We start from the raw sequence: 23,731 nt of genomic DNA on the forward strand, positions 1-23,731 counted from the left end.
AGATGTTTTAAAAATTTCACTTAGCCGTGGTATTTTGACCCCCTGCGATATATTGAACCCCCTACTATAGACCTCTAATTCAAAAATAAAATTCTAGCTATTCTTACTCATTTACATAGTAATAATATTCCAATAAGTAGTGTGTGTGTATTTTAAATGCTTGAAAAGATATTTTGAAAATTTAACTTAGCCATGGTATTTTGACTCCCCTGCGGTATATTGAACCCCTACTGTAGACCTTTAATTTTATAAAATCTAGCTATTCTGGCTCCTAAATATAGTAATAATACTCCAATAAGTAGTTTGTACGTATTTAACATGCTGGAAAAGATGTGTTGAAAATTTTACTTAGCCATGGTATATTGACCCCCCCCCCCCACCCCCCCACCACCCCCCCCTCCCCCCCCCCCCCCCTTGGGGTTTATTGAACCCCCTACTATAGACCTATAATTTCAAAAGTCTAGCTATTCTTACTCCTTTACATTGTAATAATACTCCAAAAACTTGTTTGTATGTATTTTAAATCCTTGAAAAGATGTTTTGAAAATTTCACTTAGCCATGGTATTTTGACCCCTCTCGGCCCTGCCGTATATTGAACCCCCTACTATAGACCTCTCATTTAAAAAAAGTCTAGCTATTCAAACTCATTAACATTATACCGGTAATAATACTCATATAACTAGTTTGTATGTATTTTACATGCTTGAAAAGATGTTTTGAAAATTTTACTAAACCATGGTATTTTGACCCCCCCTGCCATGGTATATTGAACCGCCCTTTTGCATCTCCAATTTCAAAAGTGTAGCTATTCTAGCTCATTTAAATTGTAATAATACTCCCAATAAGTAGTTTGTATGTATTTTACATGCTGGAAAAGATATTTTGAAAATTTTACTTAGCCATGGTATTTTGACCCCCTGCCATGGTATGTTAAACCCCCGCTCCCTTTTACACCAACAATTTCAAAATTCTAGCTATTGTAACTCATTTAAATTGTAATAATACTCCCAATAAGTAGTTTGTATGTATTTAACATGCTTGAAAAGATATTTTGAAAATTTTACCTAGCCATGGTATTTTGACCCCCCTGTATGTATTTTACATGCTTGAAAAGATCTTTTAAAAATATAACTTAGCCATGGTATTTTGACCCCCTGCAGTATATTGAACCCCCTACTATAGACCTTTATTTAAAAAAAAATCTAGCTATTCTAACTCCTTTATATAGTTAAAATATTCTAATAAGTAGTTTGTATGCATTTAACATGCTTGAAAAAATGTTTTGAAAATTTTACCTAGCCATGGTATTTTGACCCCCCTGTATGTATTTTACATGCTTGAAAAGATCTTTTGAAAATATAACTTAGCCATGGTATTTTGACCCCTCTGCGGTATATTGAACCCCCTACTTTAGACCTCTAATTTAAAAAAAAAATCTAGCTATTCTAACTCATTAACATAGTAATAATACTCCAATATGTAGTTTTTATGTATTTTACATGCTTAAAAAGATGTTTGAAATTTTTTTTTTAGCCATGGTATTTTGACCCCCCTGCCATGGTATATTGCACCCCCCCCCCCTTTTTTTTACACCTCCAATTTCAAAATTCTGGCAATTCTAACTCTTGTATATAGTAATAATACTCCAATAAGTAGTTTGTATGTATTTAACTGTCTGGAAAAGATATTTTGAAAATTTTACTTTGCCATGGTATTTTGACCCCCCTGCCATGGTATATTGAACCCCCTACTATAGACCTTTAACTTTAAAAAAATCTAGCTATTCTGACTCCTTAATATAGTAATGAGGGGCCTGATGGGTTATTTTCGTTCTTCGTGATCGGCGCATTTTCGCTATCGTGATCCGTTTTTCTACAGATTTTTTTTTTTTTATATTTTCGTGATCCGTGATCATGGAAATTTATTTTCTGTGAATCGTGATTGACAAAAAAATCAACTCGTGAATCGTGATGAGACCCCCCCCCCTCCTTTTCCCCCAATCAGGCCCCTCAGTAATAATACTCCAATAAGTAGTGTGTACGTATTTAACATGCTGAAAAAGATGTTTTGAAAATTTTATTTAGCCATAGTATTTTGACCCCCCTTTTTTTTGTGGTATATTGAACCTCCTACTATAGACTATGATTTACAAATATATATGTCCCTGTATATATTATTAACCAAAAAGATCTTTAAAGTAATAATAATTGATTTATTTCCCTTTCCCCATTTTCCCCATGTCCTTTGTAAGTAGATAGATTTTTTGACTTACTATATGAATATTGCCTATTGGAATATCCATGATTTAAATGAAGATAAATTTCAGGAAGGATTTTTTTTTTTTTAAATGATTGTAAATATGATATAGTTTGTTTTGCAGAAACAATGTTGAGAGAGTCTCCAGGAAATCTTCCAGGTTTTACATCTCCCTAGATAGTTAAGCCTATTAAGGCAAAAAAAGGGGGAGACCATCAGATGGCATGACTGTATTTATAAAAGCCAAATTTAAAAATGTAATTTCTGAAATAAAACAGAACAACTTCTCAATATGGTTAAAAATAGATGGAACTTTTCTCAATTTGGAGAAAGACATTTTTCTATGTTTTACCTACATCAAACCATATATTAATAAGTATATTTCTGAACTGACATTCACAAAAATGGAAAATGATATTTCTTTCTTCTTATCTAAAGGTGAGGTGATTTTAAGTGGTGATTTTAACGCACGCACATGAGGGTTAATGACTTTATTCAAAATGATGGTGTTAATGACAATTTTACAGAATGTCCAGTACCAGAAGATTATACGCCTGATTTACCCTTAGAAAGAAATCAATTAGATCAAAAAAACAATTTACATGGGAATTTACTGGTGAATATCTGTAAGTCCTCTCAAATGAGAATTGTCAACGGAAGATACCTTGGTGACTCACTTGGCTACTCTACATTTTATAATAGTAATGGTAAGAGCAGAGTAGATTATATGTTGACATCACAGAATTTATTTTATACCATCAATAATTTTATGGTAAAACCACCTACTGATCTATCAGATCATTGTTTAATAGCATTGAATATTTTTAATTTTGAAAATTCTAAAGAAATAAATAAGGAAAAACTATGGCCCCTTCTTGGTACTTTTAAATGGACCAATCAGAACAAGGACATTTATATTGATGCTTTATTAGAAGAAAACAGTGTAGAAGACATTCTATCTTTAAACATACTAATTGACGATAATAATTTTAATGATATTGACTTCTTGGTGACCAAAACTAATGATATCTATTTAGATGCTGCAAAAAAGTCAGTTTCTTTTAAAGCAAATTTTAAAAAATCCATAATGCAAAGACATACTAAAAAGGCAAAACCTAAAAAAGTATGGATGTCAAATGATTGCTTACTCCTTAGAAAAGAAGTTCGCTCCCTTGGACATAGATTAGCTAAAGCCCCTAATAATAATGCATTAAGATTGACTTATTGCAACTGTAAAAGAGAATACAATAAACTTAAAAATAAACTGAAAAAGGATTTTTTTCAATCCTTGATAAAACAAATAAATGATATCAATCCAAAGAACACCAAAGAACTTTGGGGTAGCATTAGTTATTACAAAAAAAAAGAATAATAACTGTGAGCTTGCTATTTCTGCCAAAGAATTTTGCTTGCTTCAAGTGAAAATGATAAAACTGAAACAAATCAAAATATAGAGAACAAAGACCATAACTTTACTAATACATCCCTTAATGTCCCTATTACATGTAAAGAAATCAAAAACTGCATTAAGAAGTTAAAAAAGGGAAAATCTGGAGGTCCTGATCTGATAATTAATGAATTTCTAAAGGTAGGGTCAAACACTCTAGTTTTACTTCTGACAATACTTTTTAATAGGATACTTTAATAATTCAGAAAAATTTCCCAAAATTTGGAACATTTCTCTATTGACATCAATTTATTAATCTGGTGACCCATCTGATTGTGGGAACCATAGAGGTATAAGCATAACAAGCTGTCTTGGTAAAGTCTTTACCTCCATATTACAAAAAAGACTTAGTGATTTTCTTGAAACAAATAATTTATTATCTTCAAATCAAAGTGGTTTTAGAAAAAATTACAGAACTGTAGATCATGTCTTTATTACAAAAATAATAATAAACAAATATTTGTTTAAATTCAAAAAGAAACTATATGTGTGTTTTGTAAATTTTAAAAAGGCTTTTGAAAGTGTCTGGAGATCAGCTCTATTCTTAAATTACAAAATAAAGGAATACAAGGCAAATTTTATAATATACTGCATGACATGTACTCTAATACTTTATATTCATGTAAATATCAAAAAATGTTTATAAGCCTTTTCTTGCTAATCAGGGAGTCAAACAAGGAGAAGTTTAAGTCCAACTTTATTTAATATATTTGTTGATGACATAGGAAAATACTTAGATACAAACTCAACTAGTGCAGTTAATTTACATGATCGAAAAGTGAACCATTTATTGTATGATGATGATTTCTTATTGATATCTGAATCTGCAGCTGGTCTCCAGAACTCTCTTGATTTTTGCAAAAATATAGTGCTGAATGGAAACTGGATGTGAACTTAAAGAAAACAAAAATTATAATTTTCTCTAAAAATAAAGTAAATAAAGAAAACTTGTACTTTTATTACAGTTCTAATGCAATTGAAATCATTGATTGTTATAAATACTTAGGAGTTGATTTTCATAGCTTTGGAAAATTTATACAGGCAGTGTCAAGCCTCTCAGATAAAGCTAAAAAAGCATATTTCGCATTAAAGTCTAAACTCCCATATAGTGAAAACTTGTCTGTTAAAACTTGGCTCCAATTCCTATTTTAACTTATGGGTCAGAAGAATGGATATCACAATTCAAAACAAATTTTGAAGCATTAGACAAAAGTAAATTAGAAAAAACACAAAACTCCATATTTAAAAACATACTTGGGGTTCATGGAAAGTCTCCAATCTAGCAGTGCGGTGCGAGTTGGGCACATTACCTATTAGCATTAAATGTTATCAACTTATGTATAAATACTATGTGCGTCTCAGTGATATATGTGAACGGTCTGGTGGTCCACATGAAATTCTCAAGGCTGCTTTTGAAGTGGACAAAACTCTCACAAAAAGAGAAAATTCATGGTCTAATAAATTATATGAATTATTAAAATATATTTGAATACCCTTAAACAAGCATTGTAATAGTAATTTCAAACAGAAACTAGAAGATTTCTACAAAAATAAAATTATATTTGAACTATCTAAGATAAAAGATGGAAACTGTGGTAAACTTTTATTTTTAGTAAAATTTATACTAAATTTAAACAACAAGAATATTTGAACTTTAATGTTCCTAAATATCGTAGAAAAAAAAACTCACTAAATTAAGAAAAAGTGCACACTCATTAGCAATAGAAACTGGTAGGTATGCAAGACCAATAATACCCTCTAATGAGAGATTTTGTAAATTTTGAACAGGAAAAATTGAAAATGAGATACATTTCTTGATTGAATGTCCTCAATATAACAAAATTAGATCTAAATATAAAATCAATGATATTAACTCAAATAATTTGGATGAAAATTTTAGCAAAATGTTAAATCCTATGTCTGAAAAAGAACTAAAATCTATTTGTATGTATATTGAAGAAGCTCTTGATTTGAGAGACCACCATATTGTTTCATCAGATAATAATCTATAGTAGTTTGTGCAAATACACATGTATCTTATATAGGTGATTGTGTGTTTTAAGTAAAATTATGAAAATTTACAATAATCGTGATGTATATGTGTATGGTATTTATATGAGTTTAGAATGTAATGGTATTCATAGAATATACATAGAAAGTTATGGTATCCATAGAATTTACTTATGACTTGCTGTTACATACATATATATTTCATTTATATGTTGTTGTAATATTATTATTGTCTGTATTCGGATCATGCCAGTATTGTGCTCTTTCCAATAAATATTGAATTGAATTGAATTGAATAGACCTATAGTTTCAAAAATTCTAGCTATTCTAACTCATTAACATAGTAATAATACTCCAATAAGTAGTTTGTATGTATTCTACATGCTTGAAAAGATGTTTATAAAAATTTAATTAAGTTATGGTATTTTGAACCCCCTGCCATGGTATGTTGAACCCCCCCCCCCTTTTTACACCTCCATTTTCAAAATTCAAGCTATTGTTACTCATTTAAATTGTTATAATACTCCCAATAAGAAGTTTGTATGTATTTAATATGCTGGAAAAGATGTTTTGAAAATTTTACTTTTGAAATTTAACTGACCTATGGTAATTTGACCCCTTCCCCCTTTTTTACCATGGAAAATTAAAACTTCTCTTATATATACATTTGTATATGTTATAATTTCAAATAATTAAAGCGTTCAAGCTACGTATACATGGTCTAGTTATAATGCCTCAAGAAGTTTTTTGAATGAAATTTTGTTGGTAAAGACTTCATGGACTTCAGAGCACTTATACCAAGCAAAGATATTTCTTTTAACCAATCATGGAAAATTGACCTCCCCTTCTTGTATGAATGATTTTTAATCTATGATAAGCTTTAGAATAATGTATAATGTTCTAATAATCATCTAAAATGAAAAAAAAAACCAGGGGGTTCAATTTACCATGGGGGGTCAATTTTCCATTGGAGGGGGGGGTCAATTTACCATTGCGGTATTTTGACCCCGGGGTCAATTTACCATGGGGTTCAAAATACCATATGACACCGGCATATCGCTGATTATGGCAACCGTACTAACAAATATATATATAAATGACTACCACAGATTGTGGTAACTGAATATAAGATTAAAACGATTTGGATCACAGTGGGAACACAGGTGATGGATCAAAACCCTTACATTGTTCATCTGTAGTGAATGATACTATTTATAAAACGAAATGTTTTTTGATGCAGCGAATTCTGCAAATCCGAGTTCATTTTTAAATCATTCTTTGAGGACAGTTCTTTTTACATCAATCAGAATTCTTCATCTTACCATTTCGAAAAATACATGTAGGCCTCCAGAAATGTCAACTCAAACATCACCTGAAAAGATAAGATAAATCAAAGCTGTTTCTAGTTCTAATTATGTTTACAAGATAGAAAAATTGCTAAAATATTTTCATTGCATTTTCAGTATCAGTTACAAACTTGTTTACTGATATTCTCAAGTATTGACGCTTTTTTCCTACATTAAATTCATATTTCAAAGATTCGATAACATTTATTTTATCTTACTCCTTTAAATTTATGTTTGGTGTAAGGAGTCTTAGGGTATCACAATTAAATATGCAACATATTAGCAGAACAATATCAGTCATGGTAATTTTCAAGTGTTTCGTCTGAGAGATGTCCTTCATTGTTAGTGTATTATTACTTCTTAAGTATCTGGTTTCTTTTTCGATGTAAAACAGTGCCCACATTTGCAAACCAAATAACACAACAATTTTTTTTTTTATTTAAATGGCATGATCACCTACAGGCACTCTGCAGAATCAACCGCTCATTAAAAGTCATTACAAAAATTGGCCAATCAGATAACACAACTCTGTGTCCACACTTGTTATATTTACAAATTAATTAATTTACACGGAGGGAGGGCGGGTTTTTGGTTTTATATTTTAGTTCAATTGTCTTCTGCCTTCCTCCTCGGATCGAAATTGAAAACGGCTCGTTACGTCAGATTTTAAGGTTCAGTAACCACCAATGAGATTATGGTATACTTAAAACTCACTAATAACCAAACAAAACATATATGGTACATCGCACCGTGATAACTGAATTAAACACTTAAATTCTATTATTTCCCTCCATATTCGTTCGGAACATTGGACTCGGCATTTTCCATTAAATCATTAGAGAAACAGATCAACACTTAACCCCGTAGACTTCAACGTTCGAATTTTAAAGTTTAAAAAACGACTCATTAATTGCGATCAGAATAAAACATTCAATCATTTTTTAATATTAATAAATAGGTTTTATTTTTTAAAATTAAAAATTAAATTTTTGATATTATAAATTCGATTTATTAATATTAAAAAATTATATTCGATATTAAAAAATAGATCCTATTTATTAATATTAAAAAATCATTTTTTTAATATTAATAAATCATTTTTTAATATTAATAAATCATTTTTTAATATTAAAAAATCATTTTCTAATATTATTAAATGGTCTTATCTTTTAATATTAAAAAATGAATATTTAATATTAAATATTCAGGTTGATTTTTTAATATTAAAAAATCATTTTCTAATATTAATAAATACGTCACCTATATATAAGAGTTGTTTGAGCGCTTTCATATCACTACAAACCAGTAAAAGTATAATGGCCTATATCTGTACTCGACTGTACTGATTTTTACTCGACCAATCTGAATTGGTCTGAAATTTTCTTGATAATACTCGACTGTAGTCTGAACCATACTTAACAGTCTGAATTTGTACTCGACCCTTACTCGACCAGTACTTAACCATTTTATACGCGTCTGAACCATGCTCGACCTAGTCTGAACCATGCTCGACCTTGTCTGAACCATACTCGACCTAGTCTGAACCATACTCGACCTAGTCTGAACCATACTCGACCAAGTCTTAACCAACCTAGACCTATTTTTTGTATCTATCTATTGTATTTCATCAATTTAGGAACTGTTTTTAACAACAGCTATTTCCCCTGGCTAGAAATTTGAACAACAATTTGAAATTAAAAATGTATTCAATATAGCATTGAAACCAAAATTTCACAATAAACATAATATAACTTCATCACCATATTCATCAACACTTATATACATACATATATATCACCTTTAAAATAAAAATAAAACAAGCTGATCAAATAATCTCACTGAATTGTGACTAATATTTTCAATGTTATTCAAAATTTTTTGAATGCTTCAGATATATTTTATGGTTACTGGACAATTTTCACCATAAACTTAAGCCTCGTATAGATTTATGGTGTCAGTTGAGTTTAGTTTATAATGCAGTGAACATTTTTTTTATTAAAATATATATAAAATAACATATAAAGCAACTTAATAAAATTAAAAAATGACACCTTTGTTTTGTTAAACCAAGCATTTAATATAATCATGATAATAGAACTTCCATAGTAATCCTGTGATAAACTTTTAAAAAAGGAAATGTGTTCCAAAGTTACAGTAAAAATTTATTTCAATTAAATTTAAATAATTTTTGTCAAAATTAAAGACATGGCATACAAGAAGCACTTTAATAAGGTTTAATTACCTCAGTACATGAGTGTTTTACAGGTAAAACGAAAGCCCTATTTTTCTTAAACTCGTGTATTACTTATCTAGTGAATTCAAAATGCCTTGCGATTTAAGTTTCACAGGATGTTGCAATTTTGAATGAATATTATTTAGATTTAATACTCTCTGACCAGGTGTGATCTTTTTCACGAGTTTTCCCCCAAGCAGGAGGTATTACTTTATACTTCACCACTAATAAGAAGTACAATTTTATTAATTTCTTTAATTTTTATCCCTTTTTGATATATATTGTATATAATATATCCAAAATTATAATAATAGATATATTTCTAAAATAAGGCTAAACAATTTCAGTGATTTTGTTGGCTGTTGTTTATACCTTATTAAAAAGATAATTATATAACTAATGTACATTTTTTTGTATGTAACCATGAAACCTATGTAGTTTTTATTTAGGAATTTAGGAAAATTAATTTAAAAAAAAACACATGCCAAACAAGAAGCACCTTAATGAGGTTTAAATACCCTTAGTAAAGGTGTGGTTTTTAGGTAAAAGTAAATCTTTTTTTAACAAAACTCTAAAACTTTAAAATTAATATAATTAAATTATTATATAAGATAACTTGATTTAACTATCTCTATTCGATAAATCTGAGAATCATGTAAGAATGTAAAAATCTGTTTTTATAATATATCTTTATTTTATTGTGGCTGTTGTCATGTCAGTTAAAAAGAAATTTATTTTAACAGTTAAAAGTTTAGGAAAAGTAGAGGTTATTTGGTCAAGTATGGTTCAGACTGGTCGAGTATTGTTCAGACCTTTGGTCGAGTATGGTTTAGACTGAAACAAATAGGTCGAGTACAGGTCGAGAATGGGTTAAGACTGTTTCAGACTGGTCGAGTAATAGTTTAGACTATTTTCAATGGAAAGATAAGGGTCAAGTACAAATCAGTACAGTCGAGTATGGTTAAGACTGGGGCCGAGTAATGTCGAGTAAAATTCAGACCAATTCAGACTGGTCGAGTAAAAATCAGTACAGTCGAGTACAGATATAGGCCATTTCAGACTTTTACTGGTTTGTAGTGTATACGATGAACATACGCTACTTCAAGCTTGTAGCTGAATTAGATTAGTGGAAAGAAACAATAACAAAAATAACTACGAAACACCTGCTTTTATCCTGAAATCAGCCAACAATTGTATAAATAACAAGTGCACAAATAAAGCTTTGTTTATTTTTACTTGTACAAATATTAAGGTCTCGTGTTATTCCACCTCCATAAATGGTAATGAGACTATTTCTGTTTCTGTCGTGACAGTTAAATTTGGGGTCCACTTCACGGTCCGCGTTTCAACTATAGATGTAGATTTCTTTGAAAAATGTTAATATCAGAGACTTGGATTTAAAAACTAAACCTTAAACCGCCAGTTGTAAATTCTAGGATAAAAACAATAATTGTACATTGTCGGAAATATTATATGTTGTGTACTCGCTAAGAAACAGGAGAGAACCTCGGTAAGAGTTGCTTTTCGTCCTACGTATGAACACAATAAAAGAAAAGGCAGTTGAAAAGAATAGAAACTAGAAATAACTAAAACTTTCATCACTGTGTGCAAAATCATGCTATGTCCATCCATGTCCGGAGCTAGACAAACCATTATGTTTTCGCTATATACAGGCTGGTTTTAGTATCTTTCGAAACAGAATAACGCTTTATTGTTTCTTAAAGATATGACAAGTTCCTATTGATTTGTTACAGGCATTCTTTCTTGCTGCTTTGATATGCTACAGTGCTTTCCTTCTTACAGAACTGGACATCTTTGAAGGATATGGATCTGTAAAGATTTATGAATGGATCGTTTATATTTATTTATTTGGTGATATTATGGAGGAGTATCGAAACTTGGTATGATTTAAAAACAATACAGATTAAAGCTACATTATGCTATCCATATTTTGTACACAATATTTTATATTTGCATTTTAAAAACATCTTTAGTTTCAAATATTTAGGTTTTATCATTGTTTGGATGGTTAAAACCATTTACTTTATTCCATGCTGTACTACAAGACTTATTGAATTACATTATAATATGTACAAAAAGAATAAGAGATGTTGTGTAACCCCTTGAAGTTGAGTTGTTATAGGTCTATCAAATAACACCTTGTATATCTTTAGCCCGTGAGATATCAGTATCTATATTGTTATCTCGTCTTACGTATTTGCTTTTCAAACGGCAAAAGGCCAAAAAGCCTTACTTTGCGATTATGTAATATTATTGATCGATGCAGTAATAATAATCTTTAAAAATTACAGCAAGTTAACTTGATAACCAAACATGGTGTTCGGTCATAGTTAAATTGTGATTTTTTTTTTCGACTGACTCGACAAAACCGTATCAGGCCGTTGGTTTTCTTATTTGCAATGTGTCACACTTGTCATGTCGGGGCCTTTTATAGATGAATTAACTGTATGTTTTCTCACTTTCTTGAAGGTCGTACGGTCACCTATTAGTTGCTAACGTCCCTGTACATTTGGCAATCATACTACATCTCCTTATTTTCATATCGGACTGTTTTATGCGGGCAGAAAAAGAAACTGCTGACAGGTCCGCTTCTGAAATACACAGGGAAAGGTATTGCTCTTATCGTAACAACCTGTCTTAAAGTTTACCTACGGTTTGATCTGCTCAATGATAACGTGTTAATGAAATAAGAAATTATTTGGAAGTTAAAGTGTCAACTCCCTCAAACAATGTTGCCATTAAGATGATTTAACTGTTTTTTAGCTCACCTGGCCTATAGGGCCTAGTGAACTTTTCTCATCACTTGGCGTCCGTCGTCCGTCGTCGTTAATTTTTATAAAAATCTTCTCCTCTGAAACTACTGAATCAAATTTTACCAAACTTGGCCATAATCATCATTGAGTTATCTTTTTTAAGAAATGTGTCCGATGACCCTGCCCGCCAACCAAGATGGCCGACATGACTAAAAATAGAGCATAGGGGTAAAATGCAAGTTTTGTCTATTATTTTGAAAACTGTTATAAAAAGAGAAATTCTGACGTGGCCAAAACTGTTCAGAATATTGAGCTCTTCCAATTGTTCAGTGACGTCAGAACTGTCAGGCGACTTCTTATAGGAGTTATTGCCCTTAAATGACAAATTTTACCATTTTTTTCATTTTTGCCCTTTATCTTGAAAACTATAATAGATAGAGAGAAACTTTAAGTTGCAAAAATTATAAGCATGACAAGATCTACGAATAAGTACGGATTGTCGAAATCATCATTCGACTCCTAATTGGATGCTTTTTGATGACGATTTTCACCAATTTTTTGCGTTTTTGACTTATATCTTAAAAATTATACTAGATAGATAGAAACTTAAAAAGCAAAAATGATCAGCAAAAAAAAAAAGATATACAGTTAAGACAATATTGAGGAAATTTTCCAACAACTCCTTACTTGAGTTATTTCCCTTTAAAGACGATTTTTACAATTTTGTTTTTTGTTTTTTTGCGTTTTGCATTATATGATCAAAATTATAATAGATAGATAGAAACTTTAAAAACCAAATAAGATCAGCAAGCCAAGATCCAGAAACAAGTCAAATTTTGCCGATATAATTAGTAGACTGTCATAGGAGTGATGGCCCCTAAATAAGGATTTGTGTACCCTCTTTTGTGTTTTAGCAAAATTGAAAGAAGATAGAGAGACAGACAAAATAATCAGCAATACAAGATCAACAAAAGAGAAATTTGTTTCATTAATTCTATTCTTATTTTAAATGTTGGAGAGAGTCCATTGTTGATTATACACATAGACCTAGGTGAGCGACACAGGCTCTTTACAGCCTCTAGTTTAAGTTTTTGAGTGTGTGCCTATCTAATGACGAAATTTTAAGAAAAGTGTTTTGGACGCTCTAAGCTAAGGTGTTTGTTTTCACTTGTAAACGAATACGATACTGCGACCAGAAAACTGCCAGGTTCAATGGTATAAGCAGCTCAATTTGCAAAATACTTCTCTGATACATAATTACTAAATGTGGAGTATTTCTAGACTTATTTGTATTAATTATCTGTATTCCACTTGTAAGGGAAAATGACATTTCTTAATTTTCATGTCCCTTTTGTATCTCTTTTTCATGCTTCTCTAACGTATTCCTCGATTAACTTCATCGAAAGGATGTCTTAATACCTGTCTATGTGAGGAGATAAATGACCAAATAGGACATACAAAGCAAAATACACTTACTAGTAAATGTCAAATTTAAAGAGGGAGTTACCTTAAGTGTCTTGTTTGTTTCTTAATTTATAAACGAAACGTTTAAGAAGTTATGTTATAAATCGTGGTTGTACCAAAACACTATCTATTTAGCTGACGATACTCTCCGGACTAACAATCAAACAACAGTGGTATCGACTCAGTGCTAGTAGATGAAAATATATTTTTTTCAAATTTCGTGCTTCAGAAGCACTTTCATAGATTTACCTTCATTATGTCGATCGCACCAACACATTTAAAATCCTAGAATGTATAAATACCTGACAAAAAGGAACAGAAAAAAAACTTTCTTGATATAGAAAATTGCGTTATCTGAATCGCTATACCTGAATGTTTTAAACACGTTACGATAGAGAAATGTATACGCAGGAGAAATCGAAAAATGACCGTAATTATTAGCATTAACAATGATGTACATGAAGTCATCCTTTTTGTTTTGAGTGTTGGCATGACAAATGCAGTGAGAAATAAACTCATCATATATACCAGGATTGAAATTTTGTATTTGCGCCAGACGCGCGTTTCGTCTACAAAAGACTCATCAGTGACGCTCGAATCAAAAAAGTTAAAAAGGCCAAATAAAGTACGAAAAATTCCTAAAAGTAGTAATATCAAGTATTGTTGAATCTCACTATCTATTCGTGTTTCATCGGTATGACATGACATACACTTTGCTTAACTAATACTGATGGTCTTCATTGGAATACCAATCACAGGACGGTAAAGATTATCTCAAAAGTGAACATAATACTATCAAACAAAGCACTAAAGACTTCCTTTCTTTGCATGTATAATTAGTGAATTTTTAAAAGGTTATTTAACTTAAAAGGGACTGTTATGGCTAAAATCCAGTAACAGCCACATTTGCTGAAGGACAATTGTTTGCACCATAAGTGTAACCAATTACGAATATGAGCGTTCACAAAATGAGCTCAGGTCCCTGAAAATAGGTCAGAAATAACTAATAAAATTGATTTGCACTGTGTATGTGAAATATGATTTACATAAAGACCTTGATATGATCGTTTTCACTTTTGCACGTATTCGTCAAAGAAAAATGAAATTGGAATCTATTTTGCGATGCATGTGTTACCATTTGCTACCTTTAAGATCTTAACAATCAATCAAAAACTTGCAAATTTAAGAAAATTCATATTGGAAAAGTATCTTGAAAAGTTCAGGTATGCATACACAGAGAATTTCACTTGAATTTAAATTCCTGTGAATCTAACGTGAAATTCACACGAATTTAACCTCCAACAAGATTATTCGTGAAACTCACGTGAAATCAGTTCATGTGAGTTTCACGTGAATCTCAAGTGAAACTCACGTGAATTTTAAAAATAACGTCATTCAAATAACATTTAAATTTTCAAATGTAATTGAAATCATGAAAAATACCAGTTTTTGGTTTTGTAAATTTCACGTGAAGAATTCCACGTGAGATCCATATGAATCTCAATTCACGTGAAATTCACATGAACATTTTTTTGTGATTTACATGTATAAGCTCGTTTGAGGTGAATTTCACATGAATTTCACGTAAGATTCATGTGAATTTCACGTCACGTGAGCAAACTTTGCCTGTGTAGTTGGTCTGTAGCAGCTTCAATTCAGTCATTGTTTTAATTTTTGTTAACGATGTTTTGTTCAGTGAAAGTAGCCAAACGACGACAAAACTGTTTAATTGTTTGCCATCTGGAACAAGCGCATATCGCCAGCTTCTTACAATAAATAAAAAAAAAAATGATCGTATTATACAAAAAACATAGTTCAGGAGTATTTAAACATGAAATGTAGGAAAATAACATACTTTTTATTTCCAGATACTAAATGAAGACAGTATTTTGACGGATATAAGTCAATCTATCCAACAAGAAGCTCCGGTACCGTTACGACATTCCTGGTGGTATAATTTGAAGAAATATCTGTATAATTTCTGGAATTTCCTTGATGTTATATCGTATTCCATAACAATTATTGCCATCTGTATTCGATTTTTCAAGTCGACAACTTCAAACAATCTTGCCAGACGCTTTTACAGCATAAGCCTGTTTACAATGTACATGAGATTTCTACATGTCATATTGATGTCAAGGAAACTGGGACCAAAAGTTATCATGATCAAAGAAATGGTATCATATTACATAATAATTATAACCAAGTATTGACGCTTTTTTGCAGTATTAGTACAAGCCAAAATGATTTAGTTACGACAATTTGATATTTTTTTTCAATTTTAATTGGAAAGAAAATTGTCTCTCAGAATTCTCTTTGAGCCACATGAATGCCGATAAGGTGAATTAGATCGGAAGACACAAAGGGTTGACAAGGACATATACATAGTGTCGACTGATTTCTCTCGTACCTACCTACATACATATGAAATTAGTCATTTAGACTTTTTTTTTTTGATGAAATTAAGAAGGTTATTTATGTTCCTGATTAGAAAAAAAGTATATCTAAGTTATTAAGCTACATTGGTACTTTCTATAGATTTGAAGTGTATATTGTTTCATTTAAAGACGTTATTTCAAAAAGCCGCCACGAATGTGAGTTTGGTTTCATCTTAATAACCATATTGAACTTTTAACAACAAACTAAAAGATACTGTACTGATATGAATGTATTAAAAGATTTTTTTTAATTTGCATATAATATTGCATTTCATGAATTTACATCAGGAATTTCAGGGAATTTCAAGTTTTGCAAATAACTTAAAATTTGGAGTCATTTTAATTACTTTTAATCTACATGAGATTATAAAAAAAGGTAACGGTGGTCTTAATATAAAAAATAGACAACACACCATTAGTGACCAAACAACGTGGAGGTTACCATACGGCCTTCAACTACATGTATGAACAAAACGTAAAATCAATAGCGTATAGGCATCTAAATAAGGCATGACAAAATGTGAATCAATTTAACGGAAACAGTCATTTTTATAACAAAACGTTAAACGAAAAGCAAATATGAAAGACAGCAAACAACGTCAACCACTGAATTACAGCTGACTGTTTGCAGGTACATATCAAATGGATCGAGGTTTGTGAGCGCCCAAAACCCTCCTTAACCCGGGATATGTTAATTTATTTTTTTAAATAGAAAAATCAAGATTAACTTACTGTTTTCCTTTTTCATTGACACAAACAAGTGTTAGTTTCAAATTGCGGCATTGACTTCCTATTTTGTTCCTTATATTTTCAGTTAAAGGATCTCTTTCGATTCATTGGAATTTTATTTGTGTTTATGGTCGGTGTTGGGGTACTGTATCATGCAAATATGTACCCAAAACATGTTGATATGTGGAATCAAGCAGGATGGGAATACTGGAGAATATGGAAAATTATTTATCTTCCCTACTGGCAAATATATGGCGATTCATTCTTGGATACCTTCAGTGGTAATTAATATTTTTGTATTTAATGTTGAACGTTTCAAACAGTAGCAGTCATAATACAGACCCATATCAAATTATATTTTGGACAGTTTGATCAATTTCGAGAAGCAGAACTCGCATATATACGTTTTACACATGTTACATTCCATCGTTTGCTAGAGGAACATTCCCAAGAACTTCATTTATTGATTAAGAAATTTAAAAAGAAAACTGAATATTGTCCTTCTATGATTATCGGGTGACGACTCGAGGCACAATCGCCATGGTCTTTTTACAATTTAATATTTACATTTTAATAAGGTATCTTTTATAACTTTGGACGCATAAAATTTATAACGTGTTGTTTTCATTTTTAACTCACCTGGACCAAAGGGCCAAGTGAGCTTTTCTCATCACTTGGCGTCCGTCGTCTGTCGTCCGTCGTCTGTCGTCCGTCGTCGTTAACTTTTTACATTTTGTACTTCTTCTACATAACCACTGAATGAAATGAAACCAAACATAGCATGAATGTTCCTTATGAGGTGCTGACCAAGTTACTTTTTAGCTGATACATCATCCAAGATGGCCGCCAGCGGGGGACTTCGTTTAACATAGGACCATATTGACAATACATACAAATGTCTCCTTTTAGAGAACTACTGAATGGAATAAAATAAAACATGGCATGAATGTTCCTTATGAGGTGCTAACCAAGTGTTGTTACTTTGAAGCCGATGCATCATCCAAAACGGCCACCAGAGAAGGACTTAGTTTGACATAGGACCCTATGGGAAATACATACAAATGTCTTCTTTTAGAGAACCACTGAATGGAATGAAATAAAACATGGCATGAATGTTCCTAATGAGGTGCTGTCCAGGTTTTATAATTTTGTTGGCAATCTATCATCCAATATGGCCGCCAGCGGTGGACTTTCTTTAACATAGGACCCTATTGACAATACATACAAATGTCTTCTTTTAGAGAACCACTGAATGGAATGAAACCAAACATGACATGAATGTTCCTTATTAGATGCTGACCAACAGTTGTTACTTTGAAGCCGATCCAAGATTGCCACCAGAGAGGGACTTAGTTTAACTTAGAACCCTATGGGAAATACATACAAATGTCTTCTTTTAGAGAACCACTAAATGGAATAAAATAAAACATGGTATGAATGTTCCTTATGAGGAGCTGATTAAGTGTTGTAACTTAGTAGGCGATCAATTATCCAGGATGGCCGCCAGCGGGGACTTAGTTTAACATAGGACCCTATGGGAAATACATACAAATGTTTTCTTTTAGAGAACCACTGAATGGAATGAAACCAAACATGGCATGAATGTTCCTAATGAAAAGTTGGCCAAGTGTTGTTACTTTGTAGCCAATCAATCATCAAAGATGGCTGTCAGCGGGGAACTTAGTTTAACAAAGGACCCTATGGACAATACATACAAATGTCTTCCTTTAGAGAACCACTAAATGGAATGAAACCAAACATGGCATGAATGTTCCTTATGAGGTGCTGACCAAGTGTTGTAATTTTGTAGCCAATCAATCATCCAAGATGGCTGCCAGCAGGGAACTCAGTTTAACAAAGGACCCTTTTTGAAATACATACAAAGTCTTCTTTTAAAGAACCACTTAATGGAATGAAACCAAACATGGCATGAATGTTCCTTATGAGGTGCTGACCATGTGTTTTTACTTTGTAGCAAATCCATGAACCAAGATGGCTGTCAACGGGGGACTTAGTTTAACAAAGGACCCTATGTGAAATATATACAAATGTCTTCTTCTAGAAAACCGCTTAATGGATTGAAACCAAACATGGTATGAATGTTTCTTTTGAGGTGCTGACTAAGTGTTGTTACTTTGTAGCTGATTTGTCATCCAAGATGGCTGCCATCAGAGGATTAAGTTTGACATAGAACCCTATGGGAAATACAAACAAATGTGTTCTTCTAGACTACCACTGAATAGAATAAAACCAAACATGGCATGAATGTTCCTAATGAGGTGCTGACCAAGTAATGTTACTTTGTAGCCGAAACCATCATCCTAGATGGCCGCAAGCAGGGGACTTAGTTTAACATAAGACCCTATGATAAATACATAAAAATGCTTCTTCTAGAGGAGCACTAAATGAAAAGAAACCAAACATGGCATAAATGTTCCTTATGACGTGCTGATGAAGACCTTAATACATGTATCTTTATAGATTGAGATATACTGTAAACTGCAATAATATCAAGAAAAGAAGATCTACACACAAGCCAACATGAGCTAACTTGTAAATTGACATCGTGTTGGAGTTATTATCCTTATTAAGTCATTTTCTACAATTTCAATGAATTTATTGGTAATTTCTGTAAACTTTACAAAAGTCTTCTGCTTTTGATTAAACTATGGGGGCAAATATTAAACCAAATTTGGCCACAATCATTATTGGGGTATCTGTTATGATTTTAATATATTTTCACATGATTTATAAAACCAAAGTAGAATCAGGTGAGCGACACAGGCTCTTGAGAGCCTCTAGTTTTTTTAAACCCTTACTTAATATACCTGCATAAATTCTTTATCACCAAATACAGGTTTCATTAAATAATGGTAAAATTTTAAAAATCGGCGAATATACAATTAATACGTAAATAAATAAATAAATCAACATTAATTAGAAAAATAAAACCAGCAACATTTATAGACGAATAATTCCTCAACATAACAACAAAAGAAATAAAAAGAGTAATTCGATAATATCTTTTAAAAACAACAACGTAATAAGTAATCAACAGAAATTTTTTTTCATTAATCATTTGAAAGTTACTTTTTTTTTTTCTATTCTAGCATACCTACATGTATATATTTGTTTTTAATTTAAATTGCATCATCTAGCAGAAAGTGTGTAACTCCTAATATCATACTGGCAAATTAAACGAATCTAAACACGATCTGACAAATCTGAACTTTATGTATTAGGTTTGGTCTGATTTCGCCTAAAACCGTCTGAACAGGTCTTAATCGCACGCCAGAACATTCCGTCTAGTTTATCTTGACATGACTGAACGGACCGGATTTCCTGCTGTTACCATCGATCGGAAAAAGTTTGAAAGTCTGTAAAAGTTTTGACGTTTTTCTCTTGTGGTAAATTTGATCGATTAAGACTTGATCAGACCAAAATGACTGTTTCACACTGAAATCTTGCTACTAGGGTTCACTAGCAAAGAGGGACTTTCTTTCTTTACTATTACAAGTGCTCACATTGGTAAAGAATGATGTAGTTTGAGTGGGCTTGACTTCCATCTCCCGGTAGATGGCACAACGTTGCATTCACAAATACTGTCATAATCTGCCAAGGGTGAAGAGGATGAACGGATGGTAACTTTTGGCTGGCGCAGAGGAAGGGTCAGATTGTAACCCTTTGCTAGGAAATGGCAGGGATCAGATCGTAACCCTTGGCTATCTAAGATGAGTTCTCATATGCTACTGTAAACCATATCATGAAATTGGAACTTTGCGCCAGTGTTGTTTTACAGTTTTTGCAAAGCACAAGCGTTGACTCATTCTGTTGAATTTATTGCATATATTTATCATTTCTGTTAACGTCAGTCTTGAAATTTCTGATTTAGCGCAAAACATATTTTGGAGGAAATACACAGAAATTTATGTATTGAACAAGAGAGGATGTTCGATAAACATCAATGAGACAACACACCAATATAGATTGGTTAAACAGAGAACGAGATACCAAAGGGATTTTTAAATATAAAAATTGTAGATAAACTGAGAACGCAATGGCAAAACAGGAAAAACGACCAAAAAGATAATCAACAGTTCTAGTATACAAAACAAAATATATAAGAAAACAAAAGGTGAGCAACACGGACCCTACCAAAAACCGAAAATGATCTCATGTGCTTCAGAAGGGTTAGTAGATCCTGCTCCACATGTGGCACCCGCCGTGTTGCTAATATTAGTACAAATTTTGTAAAGGTAGTCAACCAAGGGTCACTTCAGGTTTTTAAAAGAAAAAAGTGGTTATACGTCTAACATTTTCCTCAATTTTGTTGTCAGGTAAAGCTTGTATTCTCAAACAAATTATTTTCAGAAAATAGTACAACGCCATGTACCTCAATACAAAGTGAATGGGAAAACAATCCTGATATAGAACGATGTAATCAGTATGATTGGATACTTTTGGTGATTGCCACATTATATATGCTTATATCAAACCTTCTCCTCGTCAATCTTGTGATAGCTTTGTTCAGGTTTGTGACGCTTTGTAATTCAAAAGTAATTGCTAGTTACAAAGTAAAGGCTTCCCAATAATCACCTTGACTAAAATATCGTATACCTCTAATTTTAAATAAAATGTCCTATCGCCTATTACGAAAGCAGTGTATATATGCCTGATTAGTCCAATATTTAGAATTTAGTTCATTTTTTAGATGCTTGATATATACAATCTAAAACAAATTAATAAATTGCAGATATTTGCCATGGTTTGCTTCTAAACGAACCTCAATGCAAATTCCATTACATGTCATGCTTGATAAGTAAATAAATATATATACTAATATCTTAACGAATAGAACAATACTATATATATTTGAATTGACTGCAATATAAAACTAGAAGATGTGGTATGATTACCAATGAGACAACGCTCCACAAGAGACCAAATGACACAGAAATTACCAAATCAATGTCACCGTACGGCCTTCAACAATGAACAAAAACCACACCGCATATACGTTTTATCAGCTATTAAATGCCCCGAAATGAAAGAAAAACATTATGGTATATAATATATACAGCAACAAGCGACAACCACTGAATTACAGGCTGCTGACTTGGGACAGACACATACACAATCTGGCGGGGTAAACTAGTTTGAAGGCGCCCACCCCTTCCCCCCTTAATCTGGGACAGTGGTGTAACAGTACAACATGAGAACAAACTATAAAAATCAGCAGTTAAAAAGGGCTTAACTCATCAGATCGACACGAAGGAGAAATGAATCTAACAAAAATAGAGACCGGACTTGGCAGGGTACTAATACATCCCTACAACAAAAAAGACACTAAATATAGATCTGTGTTAACTCGCAGTTACTGACAACTAGTTCGAAGCCAATAAGAACTAATTAAAAAATCTTGCATCTTAGACAAAAAAATATCAACCAGTACACATCTAATGTTTAAATGCAAATTGATGGGAGACATTGTATATACTTTCAATTTTTAAAGGTTTTTTTTCAAATTTTGTAACTGTTCCTGCTTAAGATTCATTCACAGAAACGTTTAAGTAAAATGTAATTGGATATTGCGTTATATTTGCATTACGATTCATTATTCCATGTCTGCAAGAGCTCGTATTACTGTGGAACCTGTTTACTCACAGCAATTATGTAAACAGAAAACGCACGTGTTTATTACAGTATATAGTTACCGTTATTTTACAACTGTTTAAATCTTCTGTGGTCATTTAAATTTAGCTATCGATTTGAACGGGTCCAGGAAAACTCAGAGAAATTATGGCGATACTTAAGATATGAAGTCATCATGGATTATAAATCAAGAATACCTGCTCCTCTGAATATAATTTTCAGACCACTCAACATGTTGTACAGGTGCTGTAGGAATGACGATGAAAGGAAACAACACAAACCAGGTAAGAAAGGTGGAATTGCGTTAGAAAAATTAATAGTTCTATGCCCACAACTATAGAACATTTCAATTTATTTGTCAAGAGAAAGGTTTGAATTTTCAAATATCTAGTCGTTTTAACAACCTGAGCGGAGTTATCTGACTCGAAACCTTATAACAAACCTTATGGGTCAAATCTTACCAAAAACCTCGTCCCTGCATGATACAAAAGTATAATAGATCGATGGACCATTGCAAATAATATTATTTATGAAATTGTGTGTGATTTTTTTTTTTCTCAATATAGTTGGCAACTTTTCAACGGGACAAGTATCGCAATAATTAGAAATGGTATTTCGACTTATGATAGCAATTGAATTTAAACCCGAATTTAAAACATTTAATGAACAAGTATATAAGTCTCAAATCTACGAAAATCTCTCGAAATCAATTGAAGAATCAGAGCTTCTCTACCGTTCAGCCTTATCTTTCAAATCATAGAAAGAACTATATTTTATTATATGTTAGACTGGCATATGCGCGTCATGTTAATTCGTCTATTTGTCTGATAAAAATGAAATACAAAAATGTCTCCTTCTAGATATTAATCTATTATGTATCCACTTTGAAAATCAAATCTTTCAATGATTTCTATACTACTTTACTCTTTTAACTTAATTGTAACATAAAAGAAACCGAATGAGAGAGGAACAATATCCCAGCGACAAGAACTCAATTATGTATACAAAGGGATAACATGAATTGCCAAAAACTACTACAAAGTACAGCAGACAACATCAACCATCAACGCTTGCCTCATTAGAAAAAAAAACTACAAATGCATAATAAGAAAAACAACTACAAACAATACATGACCAAGATAGACGGCCTTGGAACAGACACAAAAGCCTGTCTTGGTACATAAGGAAATACCTATAACAAGTCAGGAATATGACAGTTGTTTTCCATGTGTTTGAGTGATTTTACCATTTGATAAGGGACTTTGCGTTTTCAATTTTCCTTGGATTTTGGTATTTTTTTTATTTTACTTTTTGGTACGAGCACGAAACGTGATGGGAATAAACCAGTTTTACGGGCGTACAAACCTACCACTGGCAATAT

The 23,731-nt window shown here is 31.9% G+C and overlaps 1 protein-coding gene across 2 annotated transcripts in view; it reads left to right on the forward strand.

Annotated features, from left to right (window-relative positions):
• The window catches only part of LOC127734325 (transient receptor potential cation channel subfamily M member-like 2), a 571,123-nt gene that overhangs the window by 544,436 nt on the left and 2,956 nt on the right, over positions 1–23,731 (forward strand). The window contains exons 18-20 of one of the 2 annotated variants that reach the window (XM_052244165.1): positions 16,784–16,979; positions 21,070–21,229; positions 22,459–22,634. In XM_052244165.1, the coding sequence (XP_052100125.1) occupies positions 16,784–16,979; positions 21,070–21,229; positions 22,459–22,634 (532 nt within the window). The remainder of the gene's footprint in view (positions 1–16,783; positions 16,980–21,069; positions 21,230–22,458; positions 22,635–23,731) is intronic. The other variant, XM_052244164.1, reaches the window with a different exon arrangement.

Source organism: Mytilus californianus, unplaced genomic scaffold (genome assembly GCF_021869535.1).
Source record: "Mytilus californianus isolate M0D057914Y unplaced genomic scaffold, xbMytCali1.0.p SCAF_3, whole genome shotgun sequence".
Lineage (NCBI taxonomy): Eukaryota > Metazoa > Mollusca > Bivalvia > Mytilida > Mytilidae > Mytilus > Mytilus californianus.